At 52.0% G+C, this 18,335-nt stretch overlaps 1 protein-coding gene across 1 annotated transcript in view; it reads left to right on the plus strand.

The window, feature by feature from the left end:
• Window positions 1-15,276, plus strand: part of SSH1 (slingshot protein phosphatase 1) — a 50,159-nt gene extending 34,883 nt beyond the window's left edge. The window contains exons 10-15 of the mRNA XM_054712532.1: window positions 191-319; window positions 2,379-2,425; window positions 5,771-5,917; window positions 7,398-7,598; window positions 10,012-10,573; window positions 10,835-15,276. Coding sequence (XP_054568507.1) covers window positions 191-319; window positions 2,379-2,425; window positions 5,771-5,917; window positions 7,398-7,598; window positions 10,012-10,573; window positions 10,835-12,073 — 2,325 coding nt within the window. The 3' untranslated portion in view covers window positions 12,074-15,276. The remainder of the gene's footprint in view (window positions 1-190; window positions 320-2,378; window positions 2,426-5,770; window positions 5,918-7,397; window positions 7,599-10,011; window positions 10,574-10,834) is intronic.
• Window positions 15,277-18,335: the final 3,059 nt, after the last annotated feature.

An 18,335-nucleotide genomic window follows, 5' to 3' on the forward strand; every position in this document is an offset into this window, starting at 1 on the left:
TTTACTTTGAGGCGGAGTAGCCTGCATTCCCACCACCCACGCCTGTGCGCCGCTCGGCACAAAAAAATGCAAAAAAAAAACCCACATTTTTTTGGAAAACAGCCTCGGTTGGCATCGTGAATGTACTTCTTTGGGGGCGACAACTATCTTCTTGAACAAATCGCTTTTCTTAATCTTTCCCCCTCCACAGATCCGCAATGAATTGGAGAAACAGATGAACTGTAACTTGAAAGAATTCAAGGAATTCATAGACAACGAGATGCTGCTCATCCTGGGGCAGATGGACAAGCCCTCCCTCATCTTCGATCACCTTTATCTCGTAAGAGGCTCAGCCCGCGTCGGGGTCTGGCTCGGGGAACATCAATCGGACCTTGGTTGTTTAGAGCAGGTCAGAGAGGGGGACACCCGAGTCACTGGGGCTTCGATCCTGACTTTTGCGGGAACCCCCACCTCCTCCTCTGGCTGCCGCCTCGTGGTTTGCTCTCCAGCCGGCTGCTTGCGATGTTGCCACAGCTGGGCTGTGGGGGGCTGTTTGATCGTTAACTGGCAACCGTTCTCAGACTCTTGCCATCCATCCCCTCTTCGGGGACTAGCACAGGCCCCATCCAGATCCCTCCGAATGGGCTGCAGGCTAAAACCCCCCGTTACTGAAGGGAGCGTGCTTACCAAACCCCAGAAGTATGCCTGGGAGTCCCGAGACGTGAGACACGGCACGGAAGGCACACTGGACAGACACCTGGAGGGCAGCGTGCCCTCTGCGTGGCCAGGCAGCCGTGGCCGTCCGCAGAGTCCAGTGATGCGGCCTCCGTCGCTCACTCAGATTTTCTTAAAGCTGTAAATCTCCATAGAAGGCAACTGGCAAGTTTTCAAAGTCAGAGACTGTAGAAGAGGGCACGTTACTAAAATTAGAGGCAGCACAGCGTCGTAATGAAAGCCCGCCCCCTCGGGGCCCAGTTCCCACTCCCCGGCCTGACGGTCCTCCACACGCATGTGTCGTGAGCGATAGCTAATGGGTTAACTATACGTATGTAATGTGTTTACAGATGTCTACATACATATTTCATGCTCAGATGCATATGAATGTGTGGGTTTGAAGCCCGTTTCTAGATGAAAGCTCTGTGGCAGTGCTGGCCTCTGTCCCTGGTGGAGACAGCACCAGGCACCGCCAGCCCGTCTGCCCACTAGGTGGCGATCACGGCAAGAGGACGCTCCCAGGCGTAGGGAAGCGCTGGTTCTTTTCCGGTGCGGTTGGTGCTTTATGTCACTTTTTCCATGAGAGATACCAAAGGAATTTCTGTGTTGGAGCCTCTCCCTCCAACATGAAAGTCCAACTGGCACCCACACGTGGCCGGTCCCCGCAGGTCCCTGAAGGCCCTGCCTCTGAGGGGTCTGCATCCGGGAAAGGCAGTTCATAGGGAGACTACGCAGGGTTGTTGCTCTTTGTGACTCGATGTTGCTGGCATTTCCGAAGAGCAAAGTGGTGGCTTTTTTCTTTGTGTTTTTTTTTTCTTCCATGTTTTTTGCATGCTCAGAAATGGAGGGTTTGTTGTGTGTGTTTTTTTAATACCATTTTTTAAGTATTAAAATGTTATAGAAAGCTGGGAATATAAGTAAGTCTGAAGAAGAAAATTAAAGGCATTCCTAATTCCACAATCTAGAGGTAGTCACAGTTAGCGTTCTGGTATATTTATTTTTCTACCTCCTGGGTTTTCTTAACGCATGTGTAACTTTTTTAAAAAGGAAAAGAAAAGGGAAGAACCGTGCTGTTTATGTTTACATAGACTTGTGTCCTTTAGTTTTTTGTTGTCATTATCGGTGTTTCCCTGTGTTGTGAAATACCCTCCAAAAGTATGAGTTGTCTTCATGGCTCCATCCTGCGGACCCATCATCATTTGTCTTACCAATTTCTCCCTGTTGTTTACCCTATTTTGTTATTGTGAATAACTTTAAATATCTTTGTACATAAATCTCTGTGCAAATGCTGGGTATTTCATTGGGGTAAGGTTTTGTAAGTGGAATTTCCGGGTCAGAATATTACTATTACCAAGAAACCTCCCGGAAAAGGTAGGCTGATTTCTGCTGTAATTAGAGGTCTGGGAAAGTGCCTCCTCTTGAGTGGGAGGTCGGAGGTCACTGCCTCCCATGAGACCCCGCTGGAGTCTCAGGAAAGGAAGTGGTGAGAGCGGGACAGGTTTTCCCGAGCTTGCCCTTCCCCTGTTGTGCTGTGGATGCCTCGGGAACTTGCCTTCAAACCTCTGTTCTCTGAGGCCAGGGGCCCGTGTACTCACCATCACCATGAGGGCTAGCATCCCGCATCCCGTAAGCAGTCTGAGGCTGACATGTGACACTCACGGGGGTTTGTGTGATCTGTCCCCCAGGGCTCTGAATGGAATGCATCCAATCTGGAGGAGCTGCAGGGCTCAGGGTGAGTCTGCTCCCCTTGTCTTCCCCTATCCCTCTAAGCAGCCTAGAAACCTGGGCTCTGCCCCCGAGGTCAGGTCCAGCCCCCCCGTGCTACCTGCCTGTGCCTGTAATTGCCTGCACCCCAGCAGCCAGGCTGATCTGCATAGCTACACAGGTGGGCTTCAGAATGCCACCTCCTGAGTAATTCATGGGTTTAGATTTTCCTGGAGTTTGTGTGATGGTGTGTGTGTCCCAGAGAATGGTCCTAAATCACAGTCCAGTGGGATAGACAGCCTGGATGCCGTGCTGGTAGGGCCATGAGCCCCCTCCTACCGGCCCACTGCCCTGCAGAGCTGCTGAGAGTCCCGGGGTGGACATGCCTAGCTGTTGGCCAGTCAGCACCTCTGACCCCTGGACCACTGCTGGTTCTATCTGAGCTTCTCCCTTTGGGCCTGGAGGGAACCTTGAGCTAAATACTCAGCATTGGGCAGAAACACATGCCTGCCTTGGTCTGAGAAATGCCCAGCAGCAGGAATAAAAAATCTTTAAATCTAGACCTCCAAGAACAGATGTCTGGACATTCAAAAAAACAACAACAACACAGCCACAAAATCACTGTCCTGTGGATCTGACATGATGACATCCTTGAATTACTGCATTTAAAAGTCAAGACTAAACAAATCTTAAAATATACCTTTAGAACTGCCGGTTAAGATGTGTTCTCTCAACAGAAAGGATTCTTAAAATGTAGGGTGATACTGTCTATGCTTTCTGTTTTGCTTGGAAGAAGTAAATTATTTTAAAGATTTTTTTTTTAAGCATTTGTTAAGTATTCACTTATAAAATCTACTTGAGGTATTTTCAACCTCCTGAAATTACTTTGGCCTTCCAGGAATATAAGTATTAAGTTTAGAGACCTACAAGACCTGGTCGGCAGACCCTTCCAGCTATTTATTTATTTATGGCCTGCCTTGTTTTAAAAAGGATGTAAAGTAGTTCCCAAGGACATAAGTAATGGACAGATGTATTCTGCTTTTTAACTGTTTAAAAGTGGAGACTTTGTTTTTTCTTAAAGTCTCTGTATGCTTGTAATAGTTATGAATTTTGAGATTTTGAGTTTACTAGGTGTACCGGTTAATAATGCGGATTTTTATCAATAGATGGAGTTACACTTATGTTGATATATATGCTATTTGATATGCATGCTGTTTCATTATATTGATAACAAGCTTCAAAACTTCATATGTCAAATTTGCTGAAGGTGTTAACATCATAGATATTTTTATGCTTAAAAATGTCAAATTTAGTGCCAAAAAAGAGCATTTGCGGGTACTTTTAATTCATTACTTTATTTTGAAGAAAAGCGCTGCTGAAAGTTATCGTATACTTAAGGAAGCTTATGGTGAACATGCTCCATCTCAAGATACTTGTGAATGCTGGTTTAAATGCTTTAAAAGTGATGATTTATATGTGAAAGACAAAGAACGTCCAGGTCAACCGAAAAAGTTTGAAGATCAACAATTACAAGCATTATTGGATGAAGATGCGTGTCAAACTCAAAAACAATTTGCAGAAAGATTAAACATTGCTCAGCAAACAATTTCCGATCGTTTACAAGCAATGGGAAAAATTTTAAAGGAAGGAAAATGGGTGCCACATCAACTGAACGAAAGACAAGTGGAAAACCGAAAAGTCATCAGTAAAATGTTGCTTCAGTGGCACGAAAGAAAGTCTTTTTTGCATCGAATTGTGACTGGTGATGAAAAGTGGATTTATTTTGAGAATCCCAAATGCACAAAATCATGGGTTGATTCAGGTCAACCATCAACATCGAATGCAAGGCCTAATCGCTTTGGAAAGAAGACACTGCTCTGCGTTTGATGGGATCTGGAAGGTGTGGTGTATTATGAGCTTCTAAAACCAGATGGAACCATTAATACTGATCGCTACCAACAAGAAATAATCAATTTGAACCACACTTCGATTGTAAAATGGCCAGAATGGGCCAGAAGACACGGCAGAGTAATTTTGCTTCATGATGACGCACCATCACACACTTCAAAACCAGTTAAAGACACATTAAAAGATCTTGCCTGGGAAGTATTAACCCACCTGCCATATTCACCAGACCTTGCTCCTTCAGATGACCACTTGTTCCAATCGATGGCACACACACTTTCTGAGCAGCACTTCAAAACGTACGAAGAAGTGGAAAATTGGGTCTCTGAATGGTCTGCCTCAAAACAAGAAAAGTTCTATTGGGACGGTATCCACAAATTACCTGAAAGATGGGGGAAATGTGTAGCTAGCGCTGGACATTACTTTGAATAAAGCACTTTTGATGTTTCTCTTGAAATTACTGTGTTTTCTTTTATTACAAAATCCACATTTTTAACCGGTATCTGCATTTTTAACCAGTTAATAGCTAACCCACATACCATTTAAAAATTCGGATTAGCGCCCTGACCGGTTTGGCTCAGTGGATAGAGCATCGGCCTGTGGACTGAAGGGTCCCAGGTTCGATTCCGGTCAAGGGCATGTACCTTGGTTGTGGGCACATCCCCAGTAGGGGGGTGTGCAGGAGACAGCTGATCGATGTTTCTAACTCTCTATCCTTCTCCCTTCCTCTCTGTAAAAAAGCAATAAAATATATATTTTTTAAATCCGAATTAGCTATTAACCGGTTAAAAATGTGGATTTTGTAATCAAAGAAAACATGATAATTTCAAGAGAAACATCAAAAGTGCTTTATTCAAAGTAATGTCCATCGCTAGCTTCACATTTCCCCCATCTTTCAGGTAATTTGTGGAGACCGTCCCAATAGAACTTTTCTTGTTTTGAGGCAGACCATTCGGAGACACAAGTTTCCACTTCTTCGTACGTTTTGAAGTGCTGCTCAGAAAGTGTGTGTGCCATCGATTGGAACAAGTGGTCATCTGAAGGAGCAATACAACAGGATAGCATACATATCAAATCGCATATTTATCAACATATGTGTAACTCCATCTATTGAAAAAACCCACATTATTAACCGGAACATCTAGTAAAAATGCATTTAAGTAATAGATATCTACCTTCCAGAGTTAACATTGCTTAGCAATGCTTTGAACTGTTTTTGTAAGTTTTTTATAAAGAAGTTTGTTTTTTATTATAAATATAATACATTCTCTTCAGAGAGAGGGCATTTAGAAAATACCAAAGAAATTACTATTAAGAAAGAAATAGAAGTCCTACCATAAAAACATATGTCCTTTAATAATGTATATTGGATTTTTTTTCTCTGTTCAATTTATTGTTACTTTGTTTTTCATAGCTCCTCTTTCTGGTTCTCCAAATGTGTTCTTTTTTTCTTTTTTTGTCATTGCAGTGTTGACTACATCTTAAATGTCACTAGAGAAATAGATAATTTTTTCCCTGGCTTATTTGCATATCATAACATCCGAGTCTATGATGAAGAGACAACAGACCTTCTCGCCCACTGGAACGAGGCGTACCACTTTATAAACAAAGCCAAGTAAGTGGGCCGAGAAGCCAAAGAAACCGGTCTGAGGGAGAAACTGGCAGGTGCTGGGTGGGCAGAAATTCATGACAGCCCTGGACACAGACACCTCCTGGCGCAGGGAGCCCGGGTGTCTGCTGGCCCTCTGATTTCAGACCACAGGACCCCTCAGAGTTGTTGATCTCCAGGTGGGGGCCCGAATGAGCTGGTTCTCTCTCACCTATCATTGGCTGTGACATTTGACCCGTTTCATCCTCAGCACTGGTTCCAGTTAAGAATCCAGTACCACATGGACACTCTTGGGAGGCTATGCCCCGGGGGCGTCGCTGAGCCAAAGGAGAGAGACGGGAGGGCCACCTGTATGTGGGCTTAGAGCACCTTTGGGACTGCTCCCTCAGAGAAGTCTGCTCAGGCGATGCCCTGAGCTATGGCTGCCTTCTCCCCCCCCCCGAGCTGGCGCGATTGTCCTGTCCCAGCAGAATGGGACAGACCGTGAGCCCGTCATGGTTTCACGCAACGCTGGTCCTCACTGTATTCTCCTGCAGAACAGCTCTGCCTTACGCAGTCAGAGCAGAAAGAGAGGACCCCTTGGAACCCTACCTGGCTCTGCACCCCTCCAGGTCAAAGCTACATAACCTGCTCTTCCCCTCGTGTCCTCATAGTTTGCATTCCTGGGCCAGACTGCAGACCAGCAGTCCAAAAAAAAAAAGGCGCTCAGATTTGGTGATAATTTTAAGCCTGAGGTAGGAGAAAGGAGCCTGCTCCACTGACAGGCTGGCTCCTCCTAACGTAAACAGGCAGGCAGGTGGGCTTGCCTCGCGTGCAGGCAGAGCTCCAGCCCGGTGCTCCCTCCCATTCCCCAGCAAGCGATACCGGGGAGACACTGTGTCTGGCCTTGTCCTGTCTGTTCAGTCAGCCGCGCCCGGGCCAGCACTGCCTCCTCACAACCTAGGGCCCCATCCTCCCCTGGCCTTGCTCTGTCTCGGCCAAGTCCGTGGTGCTGCTAGCCTCGCCCTGGCTCCTTGACCCCCTGTCTCCCGAGGGCCTTGCGGCTTCCCGTTCTCTGACCCCATTCTTCTGTAGTAACCCGTTTCCCGTGTCCATCTGCTCTAGCTGCTGTGTATCTAGAACTCCCTCTTACAGATCTCTCTTTCGCTGCCCACTTGCTTCCCACAAAAGGGTTCTTGGTCTCTGAGCCTGTCCCAGAGATGTGGGAAGATACCCACCTTGTCCCTGAAGTCCGCCCAGATTTTGAGCTCTCCCTGCAAAACTTGCTGGGCGAGGAGCGGTTTATCTTGATTTCCCATTGTGCGCTAATGGATTTCGCAGGGAAGTGATTTCCTTTAGAGGGTGTGTGGACGTGTGCTGCGTAAACATCGGGCCTGGGAGCATTTGGGCATTTGGGCAATGACGTAACGTCAGGCTTTAAAGCTGTCCGTTGTGTCAAACCAGAGAGAACGAAGTCCAGCTTCTTTAAAACTCTCTCCCCCGCCAGGAGGAACCACTCCAAATGCCTGGTACATTGCAAAATGGGTGTCAGCCGCTCCGCTTCCACGGTCATAGCTTATGCGATGAAGGAATTCGGCTGGCCCCTGGAAAAAGCGTACAACTACGTGAAGCAGAAGCGCAGCATCACGCGCCCCAACGCCGGCTTTATGAGGCAGCTGTCTGAGTATGAAGGCATCTTGGACGCGAGGTGGGTGACTGTCTGCGAGGATTGGCAGGGCCGAGCTGGAGGAGCCGCCGTCCGCAGCGAGCAGTGGCTTCCGCAGCCAAAACCCTGACGCAGGGGAGGGGGGGGAACCGGTCTGAGAAAAACAACCATTGTTTGGCGTTTGATGAGTGGTTTCCAGGAGGGATCTGCTCTGATTTTGTTGGCACGCACGGCTGTTTTGCTGCGGGAGAGAACGGTGCCTAACTCCTATCCGAAGGCACGGCTTTGTGTGCGGCACGGGCATGTGGGTGCCCGGCTTCCTGAGCATCTGCTTTGGGCCCAGCGCTGTGCCAGGGCTTCGCCGCAGGGCAGTGCCAAGGACTGCGGGGCAGACGGGGTCCCCCCACTCATGAGCAGGGCAGCTCAGGGCAGGCTCGTCAGTCCCCCCAGCCTCTCTTTCTGAGTAAAGAGTCAGCAGCCACCTGGTAGGGTGGTTGTGAGATGCACATGGGTACTGCCCAGGTTCACCTTGTAGAGGCTCTGCTAGACCTGGCTACAGTAGATAGGATGTCGTTTTTCTACATTTCTAACCCCACCTGGGAAGGCCTGCTGCAGGTACAGGCTACCCCCACTTACGGGAGAATAGGGACTGACTGACGCTGGAGGTTAGCTTGCCCCGCACCTCACAGCCAGGGACAGCAGAAGGGGGCACCTGCCCAGGTGTGTTGACCTCCAAGGCAGGGAGGCCCCGAGGTCCTCCCGCCCCCAGCGGTAGGGGTCCTCCAGCCACCCCGGAGGATCCCTGCTGTACCCCGGAACTCTCTGTCTCTGTCCCCCTCCCCCCTTTCTGTTGCGTCTGTAGGAGGCCTCCCTGGTTATTTCCGACTGGTGCTGTGAGGGAGCCGCAGGCTAAGTCTTGGCCTCTGGCTGCTTTGGGGAAGCAGGCTTGGACAGGGTCCAGAGGACAGCTCCGGACATCTCCACTGTCAAGCAGAGAGTGGCTGGACAGATCCCCAGGCAGGGCCGAGGCGGAGGTGGAGAAGTGTGCATCCCGGAGCCCTTCAGCCACTCACTGCACCGGTGCCCTTTTAGCCCATCCAGGGGGTTCCAGGCTGGGTTCATAGCTGCGTGGTATTGACCTTGAATCACAGCCCCACCTGAGGGCCCCTGGCCTCGCCCAGAGCATGCCCAGGGAGCAAACAGTCATGAGTGATCGTGCCACTCTCTTAAATTGACCGATAATAGCAGATCCTTAATTTACGTTTAATTCTCTCATCTCAACCCTTACAACCCCATGATGTCTGTATTGCTCCGAGGCTCGTGGAGGTGACTTCTTTACCTTACTTCACTGTAAGCCTTTCTCTTTTTACCTTTATGTTTTAAAAATGCATCATAAAAATAACACCATACTATTAGAAGACAGATTTTTAAAACTGACCTGTAATCTCTGTGACCTGAACTAACGAAGCAGAATTTTTGGACTGGGCAGGATGCCCCGGATTCTTTGTCTGCCAGAGTCGAAGAATGAATCCACAGACAGAAGATGGTATAGCAAAGGTGGAGCTTTATTGAGGAACAAGTACAGACTCCTCGTGGGAAAGGGTCCTGCTGAGTTCCTTTTCCCTACAGCTTACAAAGGCTGCAGATCCTGGTGCCTTGTTATCCCCTCTGATTGGTCACTATTCCCTTGGACTGGTTACTATAGTAACTCCTGAGCTCAAGGTCGAACCTCACATGGGACATGTGAGGTTCTCCCCCCTCCTTCCTTATTGTTTTCCTATTCCCTTCGGGCTTTCTTCTTCTCCTTCTGGATAAAGGGCTTCCTTCCTTATTTTGTAAATATAGACCTTTTCCTGTTCCCAGCTCCCTCATTCTATGGAATTGGACCTGTTGCAGCTTTTCAGCTTCCCTGTTCTATGGAAATAGACCTTCTGCTCTGTAGCCCTGTGCTGCTTCCCTGGTCCTCTTAATTTCTAAAATTTCCTAAAACCTGTCTTTTTCACCCCCAAAAATTCCTATTGCACTAATATTTATAGTTTCCTGGAATCTTTCCAACTTCATTCACGTGCATTACGTACTTACATTGCTATATTAGTATAATTGTGTATGTATATAAATATTTCTACTGACAGATGGAGAAACTGAGAGGTGGGACCTTAAGTGGTGTGACCCAATGAGATGGGACACGAGGCTCCTGATAGCGTTTCAGGCCGAGGTGCCCTTCCCCTGTCTGCCACGTTGTCGTCACGTGACAGAAAGCCCTTTAAGGTTTCTTGTGAGGGCCACGATGGTTTTTGGGCCTAGTGCTGTTTCTCTCATCCTTTTATTTCTTGGGGACAGTTGAACAGAGAGAGGCCTTACGCCAGCCTTGCTGGCTACCCCTACCCCTACCCCTCTCCCCAGGAGCGGCTGGGCCCTGGCCTCTGATGACCTTCCTCTGCCCTTGCTCCCCCAGCAAACAAAGGCACAACAAGCTCTGGCGCCAGCAGACCGAGAGCCGCCTCCAGCAGCCTGGGGATGACCTCGCGGGGTCCGGGGACTTCTTGCCGGAGACCCTGGGTGACACCCGGGAAGCCCGGCTGTCCTGCTTGGACGATGCTGCCCAGCCTGGGTTCCCAGGAGGAGGAGGAGGACCCTCTCTCTCCTGCTGCTTCCGGCGGCTCTCAGACCCCCTCCTGCGTTCCCCCAGCGACGAAACCGGCGGCCTGGTCCAGCTGGAGGATCTGGAGAAGGATGCTCTGTTGGATGAAGCAGCTCAGCCTCCAGCAGCGCCCAAGCCAGCCCGACCTCCCCAGGAAGGCCCCGGGCCCTGTGAGAAGGAGGTGAAGAAGAAAGCAGAGTTTGGAAGCCCGAAAGCCCAGAGTGGCCCCTTGCCGCCGGTAGAGGAGATGGAAAGGGAGGAGGCTCCCGGAGGAGGGAGGTGCGGCAGGTCCCCGGCCCAGCTGCCTAAGAACCTGCTCAACCGGGAAAACCTAAATAATAACAATAGCAAGAGGAGCTGTCCGGACGACTTTGAGGTAGGTGTGGGGCAAACCGGCCACCTCACTTCTGTTCTGCCCCCAGAGCAGCCCCCTCCCAGCCGCCTCTGCTACTGCCAGCTCGGCAGTTCTTAGCCCCAGGGACTCCTGGGTTTGTTTCAGAGCGAGCGGTCCCTATTCCTGCTGTGAGAGCGCCATCCCTCCAGGGCCCCCTTCCCCCCCGCCCCGCCCATGCGCCCTCCTGGTATGTTGTGGTCTTTGGCTGTATCGCACTCTCACGACGTTCTTGTCCCCTTCCAGCACGATGCTCTCTTTGGGATCCTCAACAAAGTGAAGCCTTCCTACAACTCCTGTGCCGACTGCATGTACCCTACAGCCAGCGGGGCTCCCGAGGCCTTCGGGGAGCGGCGCGAGGCCCCTGGGGCCCCCGCCATCTGCACCCAGCCAACCTTCCTGCCCCACCTCACGTCCTCCCCGGTGGCCCACACAGCCAGCCGGTCCCGAGCCCTGGCCCTGGAGAAGCTGGCCTCCGGCCCCCCCGAAACTCCCCCACTCCTGCCACCAGCAGGCCCCAGGAGGCCGGACCCCGGGGGCCCTGGGCCCAGGGCTGCCCCAGAGCCGCCGGCCAGCCCTTTGGAACCTTCCAGAGAGACCCCAAAAGTCCTGCCAAAGTCCCTCCTTTTGAAGAATGCTCACTGTGATAAGAACCCTCCCGGCATGGAAGTGGTAAAGGAGGAATCGCCACCCAAGAAGGACGTGAAGCCGGCCAAGGACCTGCGGCTGCTGTTCAGTAAGGAAGCCGAGAAGCCGAGCGCACACAGCTACCTGATGCAGCACCAGGAGTCCATCATCCAGCTGCAGAAGGCGGGCTTGGTCCGCAAGCACACCAAAGAGCTCGAGAGGCTGAAGGGCGCGCCCGCAGACCCGGCGGCCCCCCTCAGGGACGGCCCCGCCAGCAGGCTGGAGGCCAGCATCCCCGAGGAGAGCCAGGACCTGGCTCCTGACCTGCTGCCGCCGGGGGCGAGCGACGAGAAGCCAGAAGCCACCCCCGTCCCGCTGGAGGGAGCCTCGCTGAAGAGCCCCTCTCCCTTCCTCTGCCGCCTGGACCACACCAGTCACTTCTCGAAAGACTTCCTGAAGACCATCTGCTACACGCCCACCTCGTCCTCCATGAGCTCCAACCTGACCCGGAGCTCCAGCAGCGACAGCATCCACAGCGTCCGCGGGAAGCCGGGGCTGGTGAAGCAGCGGACGCAGGAGATCGAGACGCGGCTCCGGCTGGCGGGCCTCACCGTCTCGTCCCCGCTCAAGCGCTCACACTCTCTTGCCAAGCTCGGAAGCCTCGACTTCTCCACAGAAGACCTGACCAGTGAGGCCGACGTGTCCACCATCGCCGACTCCCAGGACGCCAAGTCGAGCGAGGCCTCCTTCTTGCACGAGCCCCAGGCCACCCCGCGGAACCCAGCCGCCCCCTCGAAACCATCAGGGAAACCCGCGCCAGAAAACTTGAAAAGCTCCTCGTGGCTGAGCAAAAGCTGACCCGCCATCCGCTGATCACATGACCCCTCCCTGAGGCTCACCATGGGTTTCGGTCAGCCCCTCGTGTCTCGCTTTCCCTCAAACAGCGGCGTTTAAGAACTCGCAGCCCGGGAGGAAAGGGGAGTGTGTGTTGCGTGGCCAGCAGACTCTGAGCCCGAGTCATGCGTTTCCCAGAAGAATCGTGCTGCAGGGCATGTACAGATCCGCACACACGTCAGAGTACTCCGTTTGCAACAGGCACAGAACAGCTGTGGTGGCGGCCTCGCCGCCCGGCGCACGGTCCTAGCTCGTTCAGCCCGCGTGGGCAAAGTCTTGGATGGCAATATCAGTCCTACCTCTGTTCTTGCTGTGCTTTTTATGTCTAAAATACAGTGATGACCAAGGCTCATTCCAGGGAATACTGCTGTGTCAGAAAAGGGGTTCCCAAGAAGGAATTTGGCTGTTGTTGTTTGGGACCCCAAAAGGTGTTAGGATTTCTGACTTGACCATACCGAGCCCTGCAAGGTACAGGGGTTCGAAGGCGTCCGAGGCTGTTGCGGAACCAGCTCTGGGGCGTGGGCCTCTGTGCTGCCGACTCCTCGGTGCTGGCGTGTGGTGAACGCGGAGTGATGTGCCTCTGGCCGCACCGGGGTCCGGTGGGGGAGGAACGTGTGTGATGTCCTCAGTTGTTGCTTATGGTGGATTTCAAATTGCCCCCCCGTCTCGGGGGAGAACCCAGGAGCACTGTTGGTCTCCTCTGCTGTTGAGCGCCGTGGCGGGGAAGAGGTGTTGACAGTGTCCGGGGGCCCGGGGTCCTGAGATGCAGACTGTCCTGCCAGGGACCCGGCACTCAGGTTCACTCATTGTCACATCTGCTGGTATTTGGGGGGGGCGGGAGAAGACCCAGTAGTGAGAAACGATCAGTTCCTCCCTAAGAGCAGCTTCTGTGAAAGAAACGTGACTGTTGCAAAGATTTTCCATGTTTACAGTTGCCCCTTCCTGGTGGGGACGCTGCTGCCCGCTCCTCTCTGGCGGCTCCCAGTGGGAGGACGGGGCGCGGGAGGGCCTGCGGTCCCCGCCGGGCTCTGAGCGGCCGCGTTAGAGTCAGGTGAGCTCAGTGCCTCGATACCTCGGCTCTGAGCTTGAGTGGAGGGTCGCCTGGTGTCGGTCAGCAAGACAGGATGTTAACATTTTGAGAAGAGAGAAGGGGCTCGGTTAGAAAGGTTGAATTCAGGGGTCAGCAAACTAGTATGTGGTCCCATGAGCTAAGAATGGTTTTTACGCTTTTCAGGGGTTACCAAAAAAATTAATAGGCAACGAAGACCACGTAGCCTGCAAAGCCTAAGATGTTTATTGTCAGGCCCTGTACATGCAAAGTCAGCTGGCCCCTGGGTCTGTCGGACAGCACAGGCCACCCAGAGCCCTCTTGGAAGAAACGGGGCCTCTTGACGCCTCCGGCCAAATCCTTCTCCCAACCCAGACCTTGCAGCCCACCCCAGGGTACCTCCTGCAGGGCGGGGCGGCTGTGTTTGGGCGGGACACTCCTGGCTGGTCTGCCAGGTTAATTCTGTGAAACTAGAAGGCCTTCCAGAACCAGCCAGATTCTGAAAGGGGGTGAATGAGTTGCCATCAGACATTGGTCAGAATGGGACCCCCGACAGCCATCTTTCTAGAAGTACCAGGCAGGGGCTTCGGGGACCAGGCTAGTCCATATTTCAACCAGTGCGAGAGTTTGTTTTGGTTTGTTTGTTTTTGTTTTTTGTTTTTTGCAAAAACCCTCTCTCCAGCAACTTTTTCTCCCCAACTGTATCCTTTTTAAAAAAATATATGTTATTTTTACTTTATAGGAATTTTTTTTTCCCACCACCATTCACTGAAACCACCTTAAAAGGTGATTATTCACTTTTCCCAAAACCCCTTTTAGGTTTTTCGCCCCCTCTCTCAGCCAACAAAAGCATATTCTCAAAAATAAATAAATAAATAAAAAATCAAGTTCAGTATGTCTTGCCAAATTAAATTTCATGTGGTGGATCAATTTTTGTGTCAAAATAATCCTTTAGGTTTGGTGATGAAAGGCTGTTTTGCTTTTTTAAACCATGTGTATGAGAGCGATACATTTTTGAAAACTTTAATTTTGAAAGCCATAATTTTTCCTATCCAGTGAAAAGGTGGGAGGAGGATGACAGGTCTGAGTGGGTTTTTGGCTTTTGTCGAAATTATCGATGCATTTCTCAGAAGCACAATTTGTATATTAACATCAAAAACCAGGGCCCCATCGTCAGAACAAAACGAAGAGGCATCCTTGAGGTGGTGGGTAGGCTTTTCCCACAGACCCACGTCAGTTGCGTGTTGACATCTGGCAAATCGCTACCTGAAATACACTGACGAGAGCATCCTGCCAGGCATGTTGCTCTCTGAAAGGAAGGTTTGCCCCCTACGCTGCACCGTATCCTCCCCGATGTTCAGTCTGTACTCTTCGCTGGTGGGGAAAATTCCTAAGGCGAGTGGCACAAGTCAGAGGCAGGGTGCGTGCCCTGGAAGTCCTGGACATCGGCGACTGCCCCCTTCGTGGAATGCCGTTGTCTGATGAGAGAACAAACATTTTCTCAGCTGCATTTCATTGTCACCTCACCTTCCCCAACCCCCACCCCCACTTTTAGTCACATGGCACGCCAAAGGTTCGAGGGAACTAGATCTTCCTGTTGCACTGGTACAGGGGGTCACCTTGCCAGGAGTTGTTAGGTATAAGGGGGAAGCTGATCCTGGAGCTAGGAGATGCCACTTTGACGATGTCGCTTTCCATTTCTTTGTCTTGGAGCAATGTCTGTCATTGCGTGAGCTTCTTCAGAACAAGGTTCTTACTCTTGCCGTTTCCCTGCCTCCTTGGTCTCAGACTCCTGGGCTGGTGACAGCTCTCTGCCAGGTGATGACACCCTGCCCACCTGGTGTGCAGGTCACTCATCAGGCCCTCAGGTGGCTGCATGCTCCAGCCCCCTTCCCCCCTCCACCCGCCCTCGCCCTCGCAGCTGAAAGCATTCCAGCCCATCCTAAAGCCTCTTCCCTCGTGGGCACGCCCAGAGGATGCCACAGGTTGGAGCCAAGTTTGCAATAGAATTAACACTTTCAGGACAGCACTGCACCCCGGCCGTCTTGTCTCCCCCCACAGGCCCGATCCTAGAAGATGGATGAATCCCCCTGCTCCCCCGGGGCTGTTTCCATTGGGAACAGACCTAGAAGGTGGATGAATCCCCCTGCTCCCCCGGGGCCGTTTCCATTGGGAACAGAGGCTGTATCCTTTAGTCAAGATCATGTGAGTCACCTCCACCAAGGTGTCCGAAGAGGGACTTGCCCTCTGTTGCCCGGAAATGCTTGATGCCGGAATACATTTCACCCAACCCTCCTCTGGTGCGCCACCTAGCAGGGCGCCCGTTTCACCTCTGGCCGTGGAGCCGGGCAGGCTGGGAAGATGGTGACATCTGGACAGCGCGGTGCAGGGCCACCCGCTCTGGCCCCACCCCGCAGGCTCTGGCTGACGCCACATGCCAAACCAAGGTAGTTGATTGACCCCCATGCTCAGCTCCTGGTCTTTTTATTGTCTGCTCTGCCATGGAATGCCTGTTGTGTTTGAGCTCACTCTGCATATATATATATATTTGGATATAGATATATATAGAGAGAGATAAATGTAACTTGAATCATATCATCATATGCATCACTTCTCATTCACACACGCACCGTCCCCACGCCGTGAGGCGGATCCCCTGGAGCGGTCCAGAGTGACGCGTGTGTGGTGCCACGCGCTCGGTAGCTCTGGACAGGACCTGCCCTGTTCTGGTCCCGGAGGAGGTGCTGCGGCGCTGGCCTCAGCCCTTACCCAGGAGGCTCTCTGGCCAGACCCCCAGTCCCCTGCTGTCCTTCCTGTCGGCTGTGCTGCACGAGAAGGTGGCTGCTTCCTCCCTTCGTGGACACTGTAATTATTGTTTTACAATTGAGTGCCTTAATCATAGTTTACAAATACTGTGTATTTATGGGAAAGGGCTGAGCTCTCACCTTCTGTGATGGGATCCTTGGCCTTGTCCGTGGTGGTTGGCCTTCGGGCCGGCGCTTGCCCTGCCCCGTCCCCGTGCTCATCTGCTGTGCAGTCTTCGCGCGCGCACCCACAGCTGTCCGAGGAGCATGGCTCGCATCGGCTCTGGGAGTCCCTGTGGGCGAGGCCGGCTCTGGCCCACGCCGCGTCCCGTGATAGTGAGGGGAGACGAGAACTTGGTGTGCTGGCAGCTGGGGGTGCTGACCGCAGCCCAGCCCTCGCCCGCTCCCCCGTCACACAGCTGTACTCGTCTTTAATAGAGGTTTTTATTACCACCTAGCCACCCTGTCTTCTTCTCTGTTGGTGTCCTGAGCTCTTTGCAACAAAATGCAGGTACAGACACCCCCCCACACACCCCCCCAAATCAGGAGCTCCACAAGATGGACTGCCCTTTGGTTTTCAGAAGCTGCCAGTGGGTTCCAGTGTGTTGTGTAACGATACCCATTTTTTTTTTATTATATTGTTTTTTTTTATAGTATATATTTAAAAGGCAGTATCTTTTGTACTGTGAATTTGCAGTAGAAGATGCATAATGCACTTTTTTTTTTTTACTTCTGTTGGTGTGTACTGTATATAGTCTGTGTGCTTCTTGTGACGAAAATAAACGTTTTCTTTATAAATGCCTGATGACCTGTGAACTCGTGCAAAGGAAACGGCCTGCTCCACCCTTGCCAAGGCAGTCAGATGCGTCTGCATCACCACGACGGCCGGTCTTTCCTGAGCACCTACTGTGTGCCCGGCCCCACGCTAAAATCCTGGACAGTTTAGACCCAGGAAAGACTCAAAGGAGGAAATAGCTCCTCCAGGAATTGTCTTTTCCCCCTGATTTTGCCGGTGAGGAGGAGCGGGCCCCAAAGCGCTGTCCCTCAGCAGGGTGGGACTTGGACTTCTTCGTGAAGGCTCTTCCTGCACCAGCAGGAAATGTAAAGCAAGAGGTGTGTGTGCTGGAGAGAAGCACCGAGGCTGCAGACACTGCATTCGTGGGAGGGACTGCGGAGGGATTGCTGCTAATGCCCAGGGCAGGGCTCTGGGGAGTCCCAGTCACTGACACGGCAAAGGCTTCTTTCTTTCTTTCTAATAGGTTTTATTGATTTTTAAATATATCTTTATTGATTTTTTTTTACAGAGAGGAAGGGAGAGGGATAGAGAGTTAGAAACATTGATGAGAGAGAAACATTAATCAGCTGCCTCCTGCACACCCCCCACTGGGGATGGGCCCGCAACCAAGGTACATGCCCCTGACCGGAATCGAACCTGGGACCTTTCAGTCCGCAGGCCGACGCTCTATCCACTGAGCCAAACCGGTTTCGGCGGTTTTATTGATTTTTAGAGAGAGAGGAAGGGAGAGGGAGAGAGAGAAACACCGATGAGAGAGAAACATCCACTGGCTGCCTCCTGCATGCCTCCTGCTGGGTATCAAGGCCACAACCTGGGCATGTGCCCTCACTGGGAATCGAGCCCGTGACCTCTTGATGCGTGGGTTGACGCTCAACCACTGAACCACACCGGCCGGGCGGCCAAGGCTTATTTCAAGCTCAGGTCCCAGTCCCCTGCAGGTCAGGACTTCCTGGTGGCTCTCCTCCCTTGGTGACCAGCACAGCCGGGCTGCTGGCATTTAAGGCCCTGCCTTCTTGGAGCTCTTTGCCTCCAGCTGTGCATTCGGTGGGGAAAGAGCACGGGGACTCACGTTCATGCTTAACCGCCTTTGGCTGCGATACATCATGTCTGCTCACGTCCCAAGGAGCAAGGCCTGTGAAGTGGCCCCACCCACCCCAGCTGCCGGGGCCCGGAGATGACAGGTGCACATGTGCCCGGTGCGGGCTGACTGCCCACCACCCGTGCCTTGGCGTGACCCCGACATTCCAGTGCCCGGGGACCCAGAATACACTCTACCTGGGCTTGCTCTGTCCCTGACCTGGACTTGGAGGAGATTGGTGGGTAAACTGGGTGGAATGGGAGTTTATTGCTTTACAACAGGAATTATTCTCACTTCGAGCTAGCATGCTAAATCCATCCCGATAAAAAAAATCTACCTGTGAAGTCAGTGATGGTCAGGAATTGCTCACGGAGCCAGCGAAATGACTCACCATGAGCTGGACGCGGCCTTCTCTGTAGGATGTTTTCGCAACAACCTCTGAGGGTCATGGTCCCGGACGCTCTTCCTCGGCAAAGCTGGACACACCTAGTACTTGCCCC

Source organism: Eptesicus fuscus, chromosome 23, assembly GCF_027574615.1.
Source record: "Eptesicus fuscus isolate TK198812 chromosome 23, DD_ASM_mEF_20220401, whole genome shotgun sequence".
Lineage (NCBI taxonomy): Eukaryota > Metazoa > Chordata > Mammalia > Chiroptera > Vespertilionidae > Eptesicus > Eptesicus fuscus.